General features: G+C 42.2%; 1 protein-coding gene across 1 annotated transcript; it reads left to right on the top strand.

Moving 5' to 3' along the window:
* The first annotated feature begins 92 nt into the window (after positions 1-92).
* Positions 93-16195, top strand: ccdc18 (coiled-coil domain containing 18). The gene is made up of 23 exons (XM_080487318.1): positions 93-391; positions 1881-2042; positions 2185-2291; positions 2574-2702; positions 2943-3039; positions 3127-3248; positions 3415-3697; positions 3792-3879; positions 4382-4599; positions 5207-5341; positions 5425-5502; positions 5646-5762; positions 5889-6056; positions 8318-8460; positions 9596-9759; positions 9909-10122; positions 10846-10945; positions 11077-11214; positions 12060-12200; positions 12340-12477; positions 14165-14587; positions 14686-15407; positions 15929-16195. Exons 2-22 carry the CDS (start codon positions 1911-1913, stop codon positions 15397-15399), a joined length of 3849 nt encoding a protein of 1282 aa, XP_080343444.1. The 5' UTR covers positions 93-391; positions 1881-1910; the 3' UTR covers positions 15400-15407; positions 15929-16195.
* The last annotated feature ends 1362 nt before the right edge of the window (positions 16196-17557 follow it).

Here is a 17557-nt window from a genome sequence, read left to right as displayed (position 1 = left end):
CCGCAGGTCGCGGCTTGTGTCGCTGACAACCTCTCACCAATCACTGCACATAGTCCCGCTGCAGCCAATCACAAAGCGCGTTGTTGGTAAGTGGGCGGAGACGAGGAAATACAAACTTTAGACGCCTTTTTGTCTGCTTTGCTGCGCCTACTCTGCACTCCACTGGATTTGTTCATTTAAGCTCTGGAAATAATTTGTTATCCTCGCGGCGACAAGACAGCAAATGCATATTTTGCTCCGACGCTCTGGATGTTGGTCTTTTTCGTAGTTTTTGTATAAACGGCGATAGAGATCGCGAGCGAGCCCCCTGTTGACCCAGGCAGCATCATTGTTGACATTCGGCAAACTATTTTTTTTTCTACAATGATTGCGTGGGACAAGAAAAACCTAGGTAAGCATACCTTGATTTCACAAAACGAGTCTAAGCTAGACCAGATTACTTTTTGCAGTTCTTTAAGGGACCTGCTCCTTCCTTGATTTCCCCAACTGCTTCGTTTTTACAGTTTATTTCATTGGCAGTGTTCAGTTCGCTCCTTTAGTACAAGACATGTAATGAACCTGTCTCGGTTCAACTCTTGAGAGGCAGCTCTTCATAGCATCCTACCATTTTCCATCTTGAAGGTGAGAGAGAAGACTTTCGTGGAAGAACAGAAAACATTGGGCGGATTATTTGCTTGTGAAGCTTCAGATACGTGTGATTTATATGTTGACTAAACATCATTTTAATATAGACACAAGAGATCCAGCCACAAAATGGGTATAGAAACAAAACACAGAACAAAAAAAAGCCCCAATATATTTGCTCAATATACATATAGATTAATAGCTGTTTAGTGTTTATGCATAATCAACAATTATAGCCATATACTATATGATATAGTGAGATGATGCAGACATATTTTTTAAAAGTAGCTGATCCTTTTTTGCCACAATGTGCAATATTATTTTTTAATAAAGAGACTCCAATCATTATCTAATTGTTATACAGGAAAAATACTTACCACCATTATGGCCACCCTGACCATACTGTAGTGGAAGCGATTAACTATGAACAGTTCACAATCAAGACATGTTATTCCAGATATAAGGATTACTTCTTGATCATTTTTGTCTGCCATAGCCACACTGTATGGAATACTTAAACATCTTGTTGATCTTTTCACATACAGTTAGACTCATTACTTATCAAGTTTCAAAAATGACTGCACATGAACCAGCCATAGCAGGTGGATCTTGACACAAAAATATTACTTTTCTGCAAAGGAATTTCTCATCCTAAATATTTTATTTTAAGTTTTTTTGAGAATCGATGACTTAGATCATTAATTGACAAACTGAGTTATGTTAGACATCTTTGTTACTGTTGTACATCTCACTACAGCTACAACAATTTCAATACATTCAGAGTGGAGCAGCACTATTACACAATTTAACAAAGGTACTCAAGTTCAGGAACTGATGGAGTAATTGCTCACATAAGTCAAGGTGTAATTAAAATCACTCCAAAGTACCCCCACTTTTATTCAGTCAAATATATTTAAAAAAGAAGTGAGCTCCTTTTTCACACCTAATGCAAATCTTTGTGTCCATTAAGGTCTAATATCTGTGCAAACAACTGAATTTAACTATCTCTTTAATATGTTTGATTTATTCCACGTTTTTCTGATAATTCTGTTTATTGGATGTGCATGTTGTGAGACATTCTGTGTCTGTATAGCTTGAAGAGAGATTTGATATTCACACAACAGCTTCAAATTACAGTAGTCTGTAAAGGTTATTGTGATAATGAGAGGCTTGCTGATTACTTTATTGTACTGTATCTCCTCTAATAGAAAACCTCGCACCTCTCACACGCACCCGTGTTTTCTCCCACTATCTAGTGTGCCTCACTTGAAGCCCAGTCTCCCGACATGGAGTCTGTTTCTGCAAGAAAGAAGGTTGGCAGCATGCGGCAAGAGAACACGCGTCTGACAATAAGGAATGAGGAACTCATCAGCAACTTGGATCTTCTTCAGTATGAACTACCTACCTCGAAGTCCCAGGTATCAAAAATGTTGAGGCATCAGTGTGAGGGTTATTGGGTATTGTATGGTTACGGAAATATAAGCTAATCACATATATTAAGAAATCTGTCAAACCTAAAGTGCACTGGATAGATGCACTCTTAAGTGTTTTCTATTACAGGTTTTGCTTAGAGTCCCGAGAGTTGGGATTAACAGCAATGTGGCAGTCTTGAGTGAACAGATTCATCAACTTGAAGCGGAGTTGGAGGCTCAGGCTAAAGAATTGAAGTGAGTCTTCAGCCTTTACATTTTTCCATGTTGCCTTGATTTTGTAACTGTAATGTTGTATTTGCATACCTGTCCCCACAAACAATGTACTGATTTGTTAAGACTATATGTGCCTTGAATACAAGTCATTCATAAAACTGGATTAACAGATTTCAAAGACTATCTTCCCTTTGAGGTAGACCGTGACTTTCAAATCAGTTTCACTTTTCTGATGCTACAATAATATCAAGTTGAACACTTGCATTACTAACATGATGATCTGTCTCTGTCTGCGTCTCCCAGGGCAGCTGAGCTGAGAGCAGAGTGCTGTCAGGAAGCAGCAGCTCACAGTGACATTGCAGTGGCGACTCTCACAGAAGAGCTGAACGCGCTCAGAGAAGAGCTTGATGAGAGGACAGCACTTGGAAAAAGGTTGAGCATATTGCTTTCAGTCACAGTTTTATTTGATCAGATTATGGTTCACAGTGTCTGATGACCTATAATGGTGGTCGTTGTTCAATATGTTACCAAAAATGAATTGAGTGGAGCTTTTTATGTGAAGATCAAAATCAGATTTTTGTCAGCTCGTTTGCAATTTGGTTTTATGAAAATGAAGTTGTTTTGTAGTTCAGTCTTTTCTAGACACTGCATGTTCTCCATCTCCCCTTTCAGGGCTGAACAACAAAGAAACCAGGTGCTTCAAAATGCAGAGCAGCTGAAAGATGCATTTAAAAATTATAAAGCCACTATTTCCATGAAGCTTCAGAAGGTATATGTTTTGTGCGTACTTTTCGAATAAACTAATATTGCATGCATTTTGATGCCCCCCAAAAAGTTTTTAATTTGTGTTTTTAAGGTAGCCGAGAGTGAAATCCAACTGAAGCAGAGTCTTGTTGAGTGTGATCATGAAAAAGAAGAACTCGAAATGAAGTTTGTGGCGTGGGAGCGAGAGAAAGCTGACCAGAACCAGAAACTAAAGTACTCGCTGAACTTTATTCTTTTTAATTTGCAAAAAAAATAAAAAATTCCAAGGATTTCTCATCATCTTTCCAGTTTATCACTTTATTCTTTTTGATGTGCCAGAATAATGACTTTGCTTTCCTGCATTAATACCTAACGGTTGTTTTACTCCTCAAAATTTCAGCCATTTGAATGAGGAGTTGAGGCAGGCCAAAGTTACAGCTGCTGGTTTCCAAGCTGAGATCGAAGAAGCGGCACAAAAAGCGTCACATCTGGAGCGACAGCTTGCTGAGCAAGGTGTGGAGTGTAGAGAAAAGATTTCGACTCTGCACAGGGAGCTGGAGGACCTCCGTGGACTGAACCACAGCCAGGAGCAGAGGGTGGCCCAGAGCCACCGAGAGACTCAGCAGTGTCAGGCGGAGCTGGCCAGCCTGGAGGCCATGCTGGCCCTTTTACATCTACGAGAGGTAGAGAAGTTCCTCTGTAATGAGTTAAAGTTCAGTCACACTGTGCAGGGGTTGACATGCAGCCTGTTCTAATTTTGTATACTTTCAATTTAAGGGTCCAGTACTGCAACTCTGTGCTGGTCCATGTATGCTGCCTCCAATGGATTACTCAGGAACTGCACACTTGTTAAAACTGAAGCCAGGTAGGCTTAGAAAAAAGTGATGGATTCATTAATTTGTCATTTACGTTTCTTACCCCCTACCCAAACCAGGGTCTGTATCCCTACCCCCAGTCTGTCTATCCTTTCCTCTCCTCTTATCTTTTCACCCCAACCGGAATACAGAAAGCCGCCACCTCTGAGCCTGGTTCTGCGAAGGTTTCCTAGAAATGACTGTGCTGTATGAGTTGTTATATAAATATAGTTGAATTAACAGAAATGCAATTTTTTTAGACTACATCAAAAAAAAATTTTTTTTTTAACTCTTGTCTACCCACTTAACCTCTATTTATAGCCCTTTTATAAGGCGGGATTTGTTTTCTGTTGTTGTAATTTTCCTCTGAATGACTTGAAATCCTAAAAGAAAGTTTATGCAGTGTAGTGACTATAACTTAAAATTCAACTGTACCACATGCTATTCCTGAGGTTGCCAGGTAAAATCAGAGAAGTAGATCGATTCCAGTGGTCTTGTTTCCCCTCGATGCAGGTGAAGGCTACCAGCAGCTGCTGCGAGTGGTGCAGTCAGAGGACGCTGAGCGGCGGAGACAGAGCGGCCTGATCGAGCGACTCCAGGAGCGACTCAACCGAGCTCAAGAGGAGATCTCCTCTCTGCAGAGCTCCATGGCCCAGAGGGCCTCGCACTACCAGAGTCTCCACACTGAGCTGCTGGACAAAGTCAGCCAAGCCGCTGACACAGAGAAAGAGGTCATTGTGATCATCTCTTCACGTTCCCTTGTTCCGTAGTTCAAAGCAATTTGAACCGAGTTTGAGAGATCACAATTGTGAAAAATCATCTCTCAATCCAACTGTTTTCCTTTTCTTCCACTTCAGTTAAAGAGAAAAAGTTCACGAGTCGCTGCTCTGGAGAAACAGTTACAGGAGAAAAGCTCGGCTTATGGTCAGGCTGCCCTGAAAAACACTGAGTTGGAGAATCAGCTGCAGGTGGATCCACACACGAGTTCATGACTGCATGTTAATCCTTTTGTTTTGGTTTGGTTTTTTTAACCTTTAGAACTACGGAAAACTGTTGGCAGAGATAAAGAAACAAGTTGTGATTAGTTGCTTTTGGGTTTTTTTTTTCAATCGCAGGAGAAGACGAGTGCTGTTCAGCATTACCAGACACTGTTGACCAAAAAGCAAAAAGAGTACCAGCAAGCTTTGGAAAAGTGTAAACACGTTCAGTCCCATCAATACACGGAGCAACAGCACAGGATAGAAATGGTGTCCTTGCTTACTATCCCACCCAAGAAAACATACCGACCGCAAAGCCTCTTCAGACGTGGTCTTACTTTTTATGTACTGCTTCTTGTAGTTGCAGCTGTCTGTGGACGAGGCTCAGTCTCGACTGTTGGAGATGGAGCCCGAGTTATGTTCACTCCAGAGGGAGCGAGATGAGGCTCAGAGAGCAGCTCTGCAGCTGCAGACTTCTCTGAACCAACTCGTACAGGTAAGGACACTTTCAGAGGTGCTTAGTCATTGAACACTCAGAGAACGGTGTCGATGGATGGAAAATGTTAACTCTCATTGCAGGAGAAGCAGGTTGAAGTCAGACTCAAGGAGGAGATGCTGCAAAGCTTCAAAGAGGAGGAAGCTCGGTCTGCTGCTGAGGTTTGTACAAACTCGTGACTGAAACAAACGCGTGTACCCTAACTAGAGAAACAAGCACAAGGCCCCAAATCCCACCACAGTCATCGTCTCCCCACCGACAATATGTGATGTGCACCGTTCCTGACCTTCTGCTTCTGTGTCAGGTGTCTGAACTTCATGCGTCTCTGTACGCATGTAGAGAGGAGTTGAACTTGTACCTGCAGCAGATGGAGGAGGCGAAGAAGAGTTATGAGGCAGAGCTGCAGAAGAGCAACGACCAAGTAAAGTATCAAGTACAATAAAGCAGTCTCTCTCTCTCTCAAATAGCCATATATGTCTGTTTGTTTTAATTTCCTGATCTCAGTGCATTATTCCTCTTTGAGCCTTTCTTTATTCTCTCTTCACAGGTGTCTTCTTTGCAGGAGAAGCTCTGCAGCGCTCGCCTGGTCTGTGAGAGCTCCAGTGAGCAGAACCTGCAGCTGCAGCTCTCCCTGCAGCAGCAGCAGACCATGCTGACGGAGAGCACCGCTCGTGTTTCCGAGCTTGAGGAAAGCCAGAGCCAACTGCAACGAGAGGTGAGTTATATGAAGCGTAAAAAGCTTTGCAGTCACAATGGACAAGGTGAAGATGATAGTGCCTTATGTACAATAGACACAGGACGTCATTTACATTCCTAGTAGATTGCTGGACGATCGTGTCGTTGTTTGTGCTTTTGCTTCATCACAAGAAGGCCTCCATTCGATTCCCCGCTCTCTGTGTGGAATTTATGTTACATTTGTATGTGTTTTTTCAGATTCTTATTCCATTTCCGATGCTACTTAATGATTCGGTTCTTTATCAATTGTCTTCTTGTTTCTCATTTGGTTAAAAGGAACTGCAGTTACCTGCAGTATTAACGGCAGAGGAGATGCTAAGGTTGCTGCTGCTGCTGGGTTGAGATTCTCTCCAGAGTGGATAGAAGATGCAACATTCATTCATTCAGTTATCGCATGCTGTGCATACAAGTGTTTCTGCATAGTGGTAGTTTTTCATTCCTTTGAGGAAATATTCACTTTGCAAGTATTGCTAGTTGCCCTGTTGTCAACCTTCTCATGAAATGGAACTAAACATTCCAGCGTTGGCCACTTGGGCGCCATGTGTCCTTCTGGCTGCACCGGTGATTGAAGTCGCCACGCACGTTGTGTAGCTTGCATAAGCTACGCAACGTGCGTGGCGACGTTATTTGCACCCACTGGAATCGACGAGTTTTTGATTCCCATCCCTATATGTGGGTGCTTTTATTCTCACAATTTGAACTTCCATTTTTGATTATTTAAGTCTAAATTGCCTGTCGGTGTGAATCCATATGTGTTTGTCTGTGTGATTATGTCTGTGTGTTTTGTCTGTGATGGACAGTTGACCTGTTCAGGCTGATTTTCAGATTACATTCAACTACAGTTAGCAACATGCTCCGCTTCGCTCTTCTCTCCTATGACAGCGTATGACAATTTGTAGTTTGTCTAACAACAATTTCAGGGAGAATATGCTCAATTTAGGTTCATTCTACACTCAAACACAAGAAGCCTCAAAAAAAAATAATTTTTAATTAACATGTGAGGTTCTTGATACGGCGGGCTTTTTTTTTGTGGTAAAATAAACAGGGATCAGCCTGAGGGGTGTTCTCAGTTTGCAGCGGTTCGTACCTACAAAAAGGCTTCTGTGAGGCTCATTGATGCACATGAGGAGTGAATGCTGGACCTGAGCCTCTTTGCCAGTTGGATTTCTCTGTAACATGCCCTCCGTAATTTGTACTGCAGGTACTGCATGCCTTACATCTGTACTTTAAACCATTTCAAGGTGTGTTACTAAAATGTATTTCATCCTGTCTTGAAGGAGTTAAAGAAAATCGAATGCCTTGAAACTCTAAACAGTGAAAAGATGTCTTTTATGGGACAAGATTATTTTTGATGTTTAAAAAAAAGCAAATAAAAAGCGGGTGTGCAGAAAGGCTCGACCATGTAGATATACCGCAGTATAATCTTCTGATCTTCTTCACCTTTCAGCTCTTACAAACTTGTGGTAAATCTACACCATCGCTTCAGGGGGAAAATCTCACTGAACTTGTGATTTCATTTCATCAATAGCTGAGTACATTTCAAGTGAGAGCTGATGTACTTTGTGTTCATAACAACCCACAGAAAGGGCTCCTTTCAGTGAGGAGAGTCAGCAGACGGGGAGGTCTTATTATGGGTAACGGGCAAGAACTCCGACCGTAAGGGTGAACTGCAAACAAACCGATTTGGTGATGTAGTGGTTAGTACTCATGCTTCACAGCGAGAATATTCCCAGTTCAAGGCCGAGCTTTGGAGCCTGTCTGTGTGGAGTCTGCATGTTCTTCCTGTGTGTGTGTGTGTGTGTGTGTGTGGGTGTGTGTGGGTGTGTGTGTGTGTGGGTGTGTGTGTGTGTGTGTGTGTGTGTGTGTGTGTGTGTGTGTGTGTGTGTGTGTGTGTGTGTGTGTGTGTGTGTGTGTGTGTGTGTGTGTGTGTGTGTGTGTGTGTGTGTGTGTGTGTGTGTGTGTGTGTGTGTGTGTGTGTGTGTGTGTGTGTGTGTGTGTGTGTGTGTGTGTGTGTGTGTGAGACTTTTCTTCACTCTCCAAAAATATGCATTTGAGACTATTTGGTGTCTCTGAAATTGTAACATTGGTCTTCTCTCTCTCTGTGTGCCTGTGATTGGCTGGCGACCTGTCCAGGGTGTAATTTGTCTCCTATCAGTCATAGTAAGCTGGGTTCTGCTCCTCACTTATTTCAGGTCAAAGAGAAAACAAAGCTCATGTTGATGATGCGTTGCTTGTCTTTAGGTGTCGAATCTGGAGTTTCAGCTGGAACGAGCCCGAGTATCTCTGCAGGATGAAGTCAGGAACAGAGACCAGGATGCTCAGGTCAAAGACAAGAACCTGCAGGAAATGAACCAGCAGAATGCTGATCTCTCTCAGTCTGTCAGGTAAAAACAACAATATGCACAATACAACTCCCACTCGGGGTAAATACACATTTTTGCAAGTTTGGTCTGTTTAAAGCAATCCATGGTGATGCTGGAACTGACCACACTGCTCAGTTGCAGAAGCTTGAATGCTGCAGTTTGACACCTGGCGTGTGCAAACAATACAGTTGGACTAAGTCTGTTCAGAAAGCAAGCCTCGGTTTGAGTGAGGATCAATCAGAGGAACAAAGCTTCAGTTCTCTTAACACATGTGTGTGAAACAGTTCAGGACATAGAGCCACTTTTGCTCTCAATCAAATCTGATGGATTTATTTTGATTGAAACATTTAAGCTAAAATACCTTTTATTTTTTTGGTCTTCTTTAAACTTCATTAAAATCCACAGGCTTAATTGTAGTAGTTTTGGCCCCACCGGCTTCGTGTTTAACACCTCTGCTCCGGATCTGGAAAATATTACATTAAAAGCCAAATTTAGCTCCACTGTGCCATTCACAGTAAAAAAAATTTAAATAAAATTCCTAAAATTTGTAATGATATGTTTAGTATTTTCAGATAGTGCTGCAACTATCTGTCAAATACAGTTTGCATAAATGTTTGCTTGTTCGTATTTTCTCAATACTTTTGCAAGCATACTATATCTCTTGGCCTGAGGCAGAAACAATCAAAGGTCTCTGTCTTATGAGTACACCACGTCCCATTTCTCTTGGCATGCGATGGGCCTCCCCCTCTCCCTCCCCTGCCCTCTGTGGATATGTGTATAAATTGGAACGACTGCTTGTTCAAAGTTGCGAACTTAAAGCTTGGTGCGTTTCAGAGCAAGCTGGCCCGAGTAGAAAAAGTATGTTGGACATTCAAATGATCCATTGAAATTCACTATTTCTGAGATAATTTTAGTATCGTTGACGTTTCTGAAGGATTCTTTCACCCTGTGTGCACAATGGGAGCCATGCTCACTCTAAGGTAAGGGAAAGAGTTGTGTTCATGTTGCATTCATTGTTAGCGATGCTCTGATTATTTAATTCAAGTCTTTTGACTTAGGAATGCAGTTTATTCATCTCCAAGGAAAAATCACAAAATGAAAGTAGCGTATGAATGTAACTTTCTTTTTTTTTTTTTCTCCAACATTGCTTCTGCAGCCATCTCACGTCCGAGATGAAAAGGTGTCGCGTTGAGTTGGTGTCTAAAGAGTCGGACGTGGAGCATCTGAGGGCGGACTTGAACAAAAAGACTTCTCAGATGACTTGTCTGGAGGAGAGTTTGCAACATGTGAGGAGCCAACTCGCCAGCAAGAGTGAAACAGGTACACATTTTTTACATTTAAGGAGTTTTAATTTATTTATCTAAATTTTTTACTGTGCAAAAAAGACTGTTGTGAGTTCATCATGTGATAGTTTTAAGCGATGATCTTTACCTGATCGTATTCTTTCTTGCACTTCTGCCACTCCTCAGTCCTGGATCTGGAGGAGACGCTCCATCGGTGTGAGGCTGACCGGCTCAGCTGTACCCAGCAGCTCCAGACCCTCCAGGAGCAGCTGCAGGCGGTGAGGGCGGAGTTGGCCGACACTCTTGAGAAGCTCAAAGAGCTCAGGGACGTCCTGCAGAGAACCCAAACTATTTCAGACGAGCGGCAGGCCTCAGTGGAAAAACTCACTGTGCAACTTAGGTGAGGCGACACAAGGTTCAAATGGAGGAAATGAGCTTCTCACCCCGCTGGGGATTGAACACGCTTATCGTTCAAGTGTATCACAAACACACTATCTCCATCCTTGTTGGATTTATAAAGATTTAGTGTTGTTCGTCCTCTTTTTATTGTGGATGAATTGTTGATTTTTGTATATTTGTACAGAAAAACGAATCCATGCTGTTCACATTTTAAGATTACTGTGTTTTGTATTTAAACGTTATTTTCTACCCAAAGTGGAGCCTGTATAATAAATCATCTAAGTTTTTGTTTGTATTTCACAATGACTTATGATGCAAAATACGCTGGTGTAACTGACAAAGGTGAGAACTTTGCACATTGGAGCCTTGCATTTTGGGTGACAGTGTGAAATATTGTACATCAAGCACTTACATGGATAAACTTTCATGACTAGTAAAAACAGGACGCTGCACTCTTCACCTCACGAATCACTCATGTTATTTTTAGTCTTGACAAGATAAGCAATACAGTTATCAGTATAGAAGATACACACACTCTTCACAGGTCTCCACTCACCAAAGATCGCCCTGAAACTGTCAAATAATACTCTCTCACGGAAGTTCCTCTCTGTTTTCAAATGTGCACTTCAGAAAATACTATCAGTGCTGTTTCTTTGAACTGCTCCGTGCAGTTTGGATCGATGTTATTGAGACTGATTCGGTGTGTGTGTGTGTGACTTCACAGTGAGACTCAGAGGGAGTTGGAGGAAAGAACTCACGAGGTCTTAGACATTGATAACGCTCTAAAAGAAAGACAGGGGGAGCTCCAGCACAGAGCTAAACTGGTACGATACACACACATGCACACACACACAATTCTATTTCATTCACATTTCAATTTAATCATCAAAATGCATTTTTGTTGCCACCTCGTCTGATTTCTCCTTCCTCTGGTGTCCTGTCGTGCCGTCCCCAGCTGGGCCAGCTGGATGTGGCCATCAGGCAGCACAAGCAGGAGCTGGAGAGGAAGGTGGAGTCTCTGCAGCAGAGCCTGGAGGAGAGGGAGAGTGAGCTGAGAGCTGCACGGAGGGACCTCAGAGACAGAAACACAAAGGTTAGAACTCAGAGAACAGAACAAAATGTGTGTGTGAGTGGCATCTAGTGGTGTCAGATGTGGCTTTGAATCCCAGGACTAACTCAAGTCTCTGTGGTCACAACACTATGTCACAGTTCAATCATTTTCACCGGGCTTAACTCATTTATCAGCGTGATGGGCCAGGGCTGGGCGGGGGCAACACGCTTAACCAGGACTGCTGTGGAGTAATCCTCCAACACGGTGAATGTTATTCCCACAATCATGAACCCTGTTCAATGAAAAAAATAGCACTACAATGCTGCCTCTTTCAAAATATCAAACTGTTTTGTTGCATGCATTATGTAGTCTAATTTTCACCAATTCATCATTGACGCTTGGCAGATGGGTCATTTTTAATGAAGATAAACTGATGAAAAGCATCTCCTAATGACTTTGAAAATGTAATTATTATGTTTAGACAAAGCACAGTGCAAAGTTTGTGTTAAATCATTTCATGAGTAACAATTAAAACATAATTTATTCAAAGTTCAAGTGCTACATTTAGGATTCAGAAACTTTCTCCTCATGTTGTTTGCTCCTTTTATGACACATAAAAGATACGGATACAGTGTCAAATCAATGTGAAGCGCAGCTCAAAAGACTTATCAGTGTTGTGATTAAGTTCTAATTGTACAGAGTTTGTAAATATTTGCTCACCTCCTGCTTGCATTTGTTTTATGAGGTATAACAAAATCAATTTGTTTGATTCTGCTGCAGTCTGGTATTTATAGCACGGAGCAGATTTGATTGAGAGCCGTTTAATGAATCCTAACGTTAATCTGATTTCCACTCAACACTGTTGCTGTTTGTTTCCATACTGTCAGGAGAACCAGGAGCTGAGTCAGCAGCTGTGTGCATGTCAGCAGAAACAGAAGAAACTGCTGGAGGAGCTTGAAGAAGCTCAGTCTCACTGTGAAGCTCTTACCAGAGAGCTGGATGCTGCCAAGCTGCAGACCAAAGAGACGGTACGCTGAAGATACTTCCTCCTTCCATTAGCTGTACCTTGTTAATAATAAAGAAGGTTAAAGAGGTCGAGGCTAGGAGCTGACTCATTTTAGTCCTAAAAGTGAGAGCAACCTATTCACATGGACACCCTTCCTGCAGGAGGCCCAGCTGTGTGCCGTGGAGGAGGAGCTGACTCTGAAGGAGGCGCGGTGGCTGCAGTCGGAGGCTGAGCTGCAGTGCATGGTCAGCGCTTTGGAGCGGGAGCTGGAGCTGGAAAAGGAACAGCACAGCACGGAGGTACATCAGCTACAGGACAGGAGTCTGTTGTTGTATGATAGAATGATGTGACCCCGATAATATGAGATTGGGAGCTCTGGTAGAATTAAAATATTTACTCCTGATTATGAGTGTTACAGCGATACTGTGTGGTCAAAAGAGTGAAGTACAAGTTAGTCCCTTGATTATTTCCCCAACATATTTGACTCATGGAGCAGCGCAGTAGTATATAGAGGTTAGCAGTCTTGCCTCAAAGTGAGAATATTCCAGGTTTAAGTCCACCTGAAATCCTTTTTCTATGGAGTTTGCATTTTTTTTAATCAACATGCATGTATTAAATGTTTTTCACTTTGAATTGCAATTACTAATAGAAAAACTACAACTGATACAATGTAGTTAGACAGGAAAGAACCAACCTCAGTAACCAGATACAATACAAAGATAATACCCACTGGTTGTATTTTTTTTAAACTTTATCTATAAAAATGTTCCATGCATGGGTGGCCAGCCCATGTTGCAGCTATATCCAAAACTGAAGATACTAGAATGTACCGAAAAACAAAAAATAAGGAAAACTAATAAACAACAAACACACAATAAATCAATAAATGAATTAGATAAAATGAATATAAACCAAAACAAACAAATCCCGTGAAGACATTAACACAAAAGAAAACAGCAACAGAACAAGTGCTTCATAGTGCGTGTAAATATGAATCAGATAATCCAGAGATTATAGGTCCAAACCAGGTAAACTCTTCACATGGTTTACTAATGAGTTTCAGGTCTTGGTGGGGTAACGCTCTTTCATTTTAACAAAATTAAGCGTCGTGCTAAAAAGGAAGAAAAAGCGGTAATCCTCTGTCGGTGAGAAGAAGGACCAATATCACTAGAAGCTGGGATAACACCGGAAATACCAATAATAGGAGAGGTGCCCAGAGTTTTTTGTTCATCATACATCCTTGTTCGTAAAGTTGAGCCAGGGTTGTGTAAAAGGTACTTTTAGTCTTGAGTGACTCAGCAGATCGGATGTGAGCTTGTGAAGCCGTGAGACGTTTTTTGTTGTTCCTCATTGTATTTATTTTTGTCCGACTTCTTTACCTCTTTTTACTTTTTTTTCCCTCAAAGAAACGCGAGCATCAATCCACAAGTTCCTCATTTAATTCCACCTTCAGTTTCTCTACTTAATACGTCAAATCTTTGTATTCCGTTGGATTATTAATTCACTTTTTTCCTGCTGCAAATTGTTGCTTTTCTTGCGCAGATTAACTCTTTATCATGCAAGTGATCCTATTTGGCAACTTCCTAATTTCTTTATATTCCTTCCACACTAACAATGACGGTATATGATTAAAACAGTTTTGCTATACATTGAGATTGCATTCTTTTACTCAACTATAACATCCCGTCTTTTTCATGCAACTCATTTCATTGGACTGCAGCGTTCAATAACACAGGAAGTACCAAGAGCATAACGTAGCATCCCATAGCTTAAAGCCTACACAGAAAATCAAAAAATTTATTTTGTTCCATTTTTAAGCTTTAAATAGTAAAAAAAACTATGATTAAAGAATGACGGATTAAAAATCAAAAGTCAGTCAAACTAATAATAGGCAGATTTGACAAACGTCTAAAGCAGAAAATGTAGTTTTAACTTGTTTAGTATGAAGTCATTCAGCCTTCTGTGTTTTTCCTTTCCCGCTCCCAGCTGGACTCCTTGCAACAGACTCGAGGTCAGCTCCTCAAAGTCTCCGAGCAGATCTCCTCCACCATGCGCTCCTCCCAGGAGCAGCTCACTGTTAAACTCCAGGAGAGCCAGAGCCAGCTGGAGCAGGCCAAGGTCCAGCTGGCGCAAACCAAGACGGAGCTGGATCGCTCCCAGAGCCAAGCAAGTCGTCTTCAGACGCAGCTCCGCCAGAGCCAGGAGCAGCTCCTCCAGACCGGGAGTCAGCTGCAGCAGAGCAGGACGCTGTATGAGCAGAGCAGAGTGCAGAACGGCCACCTGCACGCCCAAATGCAGCAGCTGTCTGCTCAGCTAAATCAGTCTAGAGTCCAGGCTGCGCAGCTCCACACTCAGCTTCTCGCCTCGGAGAAGTCCGTGGAAAGCTCCAGCGATTCTCTGCTCATCAAGGTTAAAAAGATGTTTCAGCAAATGAAAACTCCGTCATGGATGTTTTTTTGAATCATCTGATCAAAGTCTGTGTTTTTACTTTGTTGATCTTCCTGCAGGAGTCCGAGGTGAGTCGTCTTCAGGCCAGGATCTCCAGTCTTGGACGAGCGGCTGAGCAGCAGAACCTGTACAATCACTCCCTCTCACTCCCTGCCCTGCACACACTCACAGAGCAACCCCCTCCCGCCTCCCCTCAAAAACTGCAAACCACCATCAGCTCTTCCTCACATCCACTCCCCTCCCTGGTGCGCTCCCCGACACACACCCGCTTATCACCCCCGGCTCATTCACACCTGGAAGGCACTTCAGCCCTGCAGCTGCCCGGGAGCCAGCCGCTGTGTGACGGCAGTATGGACTCCTCGCTGGATCTGCCCCTGAGCCTGAAGGCCGCTCTGAGGGAGGCTTTGAGCAAGTCGCCGTGCGAGTCCACCTCCTCACACTTCACCTCGCCTCTCCCGGATGCAGCTGACCACAGCTGGCAGGGCCTCGGTGCCACCGACGCCACGGCGAGCTCAGACTTCTCCTTCAACCCGCTCACGTACATGGTGGACAGAGAAAGTGACAGAAACCTCAATGTGGGGGCGTCGCTGATGCAGGAGGGAGAGGACGATCTGGTCACGGAGTCCAGGAGAGACTCTGTGAGCACTCTGGTGGGTCAGGAGGACGATCAGGACCTGAGCTCACTCACAGGGATGCTGAGGTTTGTGAATCAGACGCTGGCCATGCAGGAGGATCCATCTTCATGGAGCTCCGCAAAGCTACCGGGGACCTGACGCTTCAGGTGAAAACATGTGTAGCGGTCCTTCCATGATGGCGCTGATCAGCTATTAATCAGCCATTTTAACATCTTTTAGTATTTGATGACAAACTTATTGGAATAGACAGAAACAGATGTTTACATTGGAGTAGATACAAATACTGTGACAGACAAAGTAGGTTAAAGCTGCCTCAGTCAGACATCTACAAGAACAAAATGAGAACAAAAAGAAAGATCAAAGAAAAGAAGAAGACAAAATTGACTATGATGAAATATCCTGAACTGTTCTGAACATCTACAGTAAACTGGTAACATCTGCTTGTGGTAAAATTGTGTTTTTAGTCATGGGAAATATAAATAAATGCTGAGTAATCAGTTTTAATATTTTTGGGGTTGTGTTGATGTTATTTTAATAATTGACTTCTTTTTCAAGAGTCAATTATTAAACCAAGAAATATCCACATTAAATGAAGTTTATGAGATAAATGTTGCACTGGTGCATTTCTTGGTTCTTAGTTTTTTTTTTGGTTTGTTTTTGTTTCCAGAAACATGCTGAGGACGCTGGGGTGAAGAGAAGCTGTTTACAGGCGCACACTCGTCCTGGACTGTTTTAGTCAAGGTCGAGCTTTGATGTTGTTTTCCAGAGTAAAGCCATTTTCGGTCCTTGTGGAAAAATCTTTCCAACGTGTAGATGATTACCTTTTTTCTTTTTTCTAAATGTAGGATTTGTATTTATTCTTTGTATCTTAACGGAGCCAGTATTTATTTATTTTTCTTCAGCATTAAATAAGTGAATTAAAGTGTTTCTATCTAAAACCTTGATGGTTTCTTTCTTACTCCCCAGAGAACTACAAAGTCCTGCTCTCAGTAAAATCCTGTTCCTGTGGTGGTGGCGGTGGGTTTTTGTTTCTAGAACAACCGGCTGTTTTCTGTTGAAGGGAGGAATTTCTGGCCTGCGACTGTGGGGGAGGGATTCACTCTGAGTCTGACACAAAACCCGAGCTGGGTAAATTGGGTTTCATGTGTTGTTACATAACAAGAACATCGGAAATGAAATGTTGGGCCTTGAGAAAGTACAGCGAATAGTTACTCTTGCTCTTTGAAACACTTGTAAATCCTCATGTTTACATCAGGTCTGGGTGTTGTGTAGCCCGAGGCTCTTCCAAAGGTTATAGATCAAATCAAAATCACTGAACAAGATGCACAAAACACAACTGCGGAGGTGCCTTAGTTTTGCACCCATGTGTGTAATTCAGTTGTCGCACACCTTTCTGACCTCCGTAAAAGTACACGTTACCAGCTTTACCTTCTTCAAATTCTGTGTGTTTAACATTATAGTTCATAAAAAGAAGGTTATCATTAAAGCAAATACATCTTGACTACAGAAAATGTACATATGGTAAAGCCTTAATTTAAGGTGACATGTACAGGTCACTTCAGGTACAGCGGTTATTAGACACAAGGAAGAAAGAAATTATTTGCAGATGCAGACTAATATCTGGATGCAATCTTTACTGTAATATTGTAATTAATAGCTGGAAGAAGATATTTCTTTCATTGAAAAAGACATTTTTACTAAATGTCTTCTGGAAAAATAATAAATGTCTTTAGACAAACGGGTATGTTTCATCCTCATTGGGTGAGGCAGTTGTTGCCCATATACAACAGCTGTCACTTTCAAAATAAATCCTCTCTTCCTCTTTACGCTAGACGTGTTGGTTTTGCTTCTGTGTCATTATCGTTGGCTAATGACATAGAGCACAGGAAGTTGAGCAGTGAACTAAAAACTGCAGCTTAGTGTGAGAAAAGGCAGTGTGTGACACTGTGTGACAGAACAGGAAGAATATTTCAAGATGAACCTGAAAGCTATGTATATTAGATAAAATTGTGTGATTGTTTATACATTTGGAGTGGCTGTGGTCATTGCTCCAAGTGCACACACCACCCTGGAGTTCTGCACATAAGTTTCCTGTGAGGTATACTACATCAACAAACACATTTCCTTTGTCCTTACTGTACATTAACCTCGATTCTCCTCTTGGTTATGTTGCTCTTTTAATCCGCCCTTGTGCCATCCTCTGAGCTCCCAAACTCTGTCCTTTCTGGAGGTCATCTTTGTTCTTTGTGTCTCGTCTTCAGTATTGCAAGTTGCCAGTTTGTCTCTCTGAGTTTCA

This window comes from Lipophrys pholis (genome assembly GCF_963383615.2).
Source record: "Lipophrys pholis genome assembly, chromosome: 1".
Classification (NCBI taxonomy): Eukaryota; Metazoa; Chordata; class Actinopteri; order Blenniiformes; family Blenniidae; genus Lipophrys; species Lipophrys pholis.
This window is presented reverse-complemented; position numbering and strand designations above follow the sequence as displayed.

Bases quoted from the DNA above. Each gene is read 5' to 3' on its own strand.
- ccdc18 (XM_080487318.1), top strand. From the start codon at position 1,911: ATGGAGTCTGTTTCTGCAAGAAAGAAGGTTGGCAGCATGCGGCAAGAG. The intron at 9,760-9,908 runs GTACACATTTTT...GCCACTCCTCAG, and splicing joins CGCCAGCAAGAGTGAAACAG to TCCTGGATCTGGAGGAGACG. The intron at 12,478-14,164 runs GTACATCAGCTA...TCCCGCTCCCAG, and splicing joins AGGAACAGCACAGCACGGAG to CTGGACTCCTTGCAACAGAC.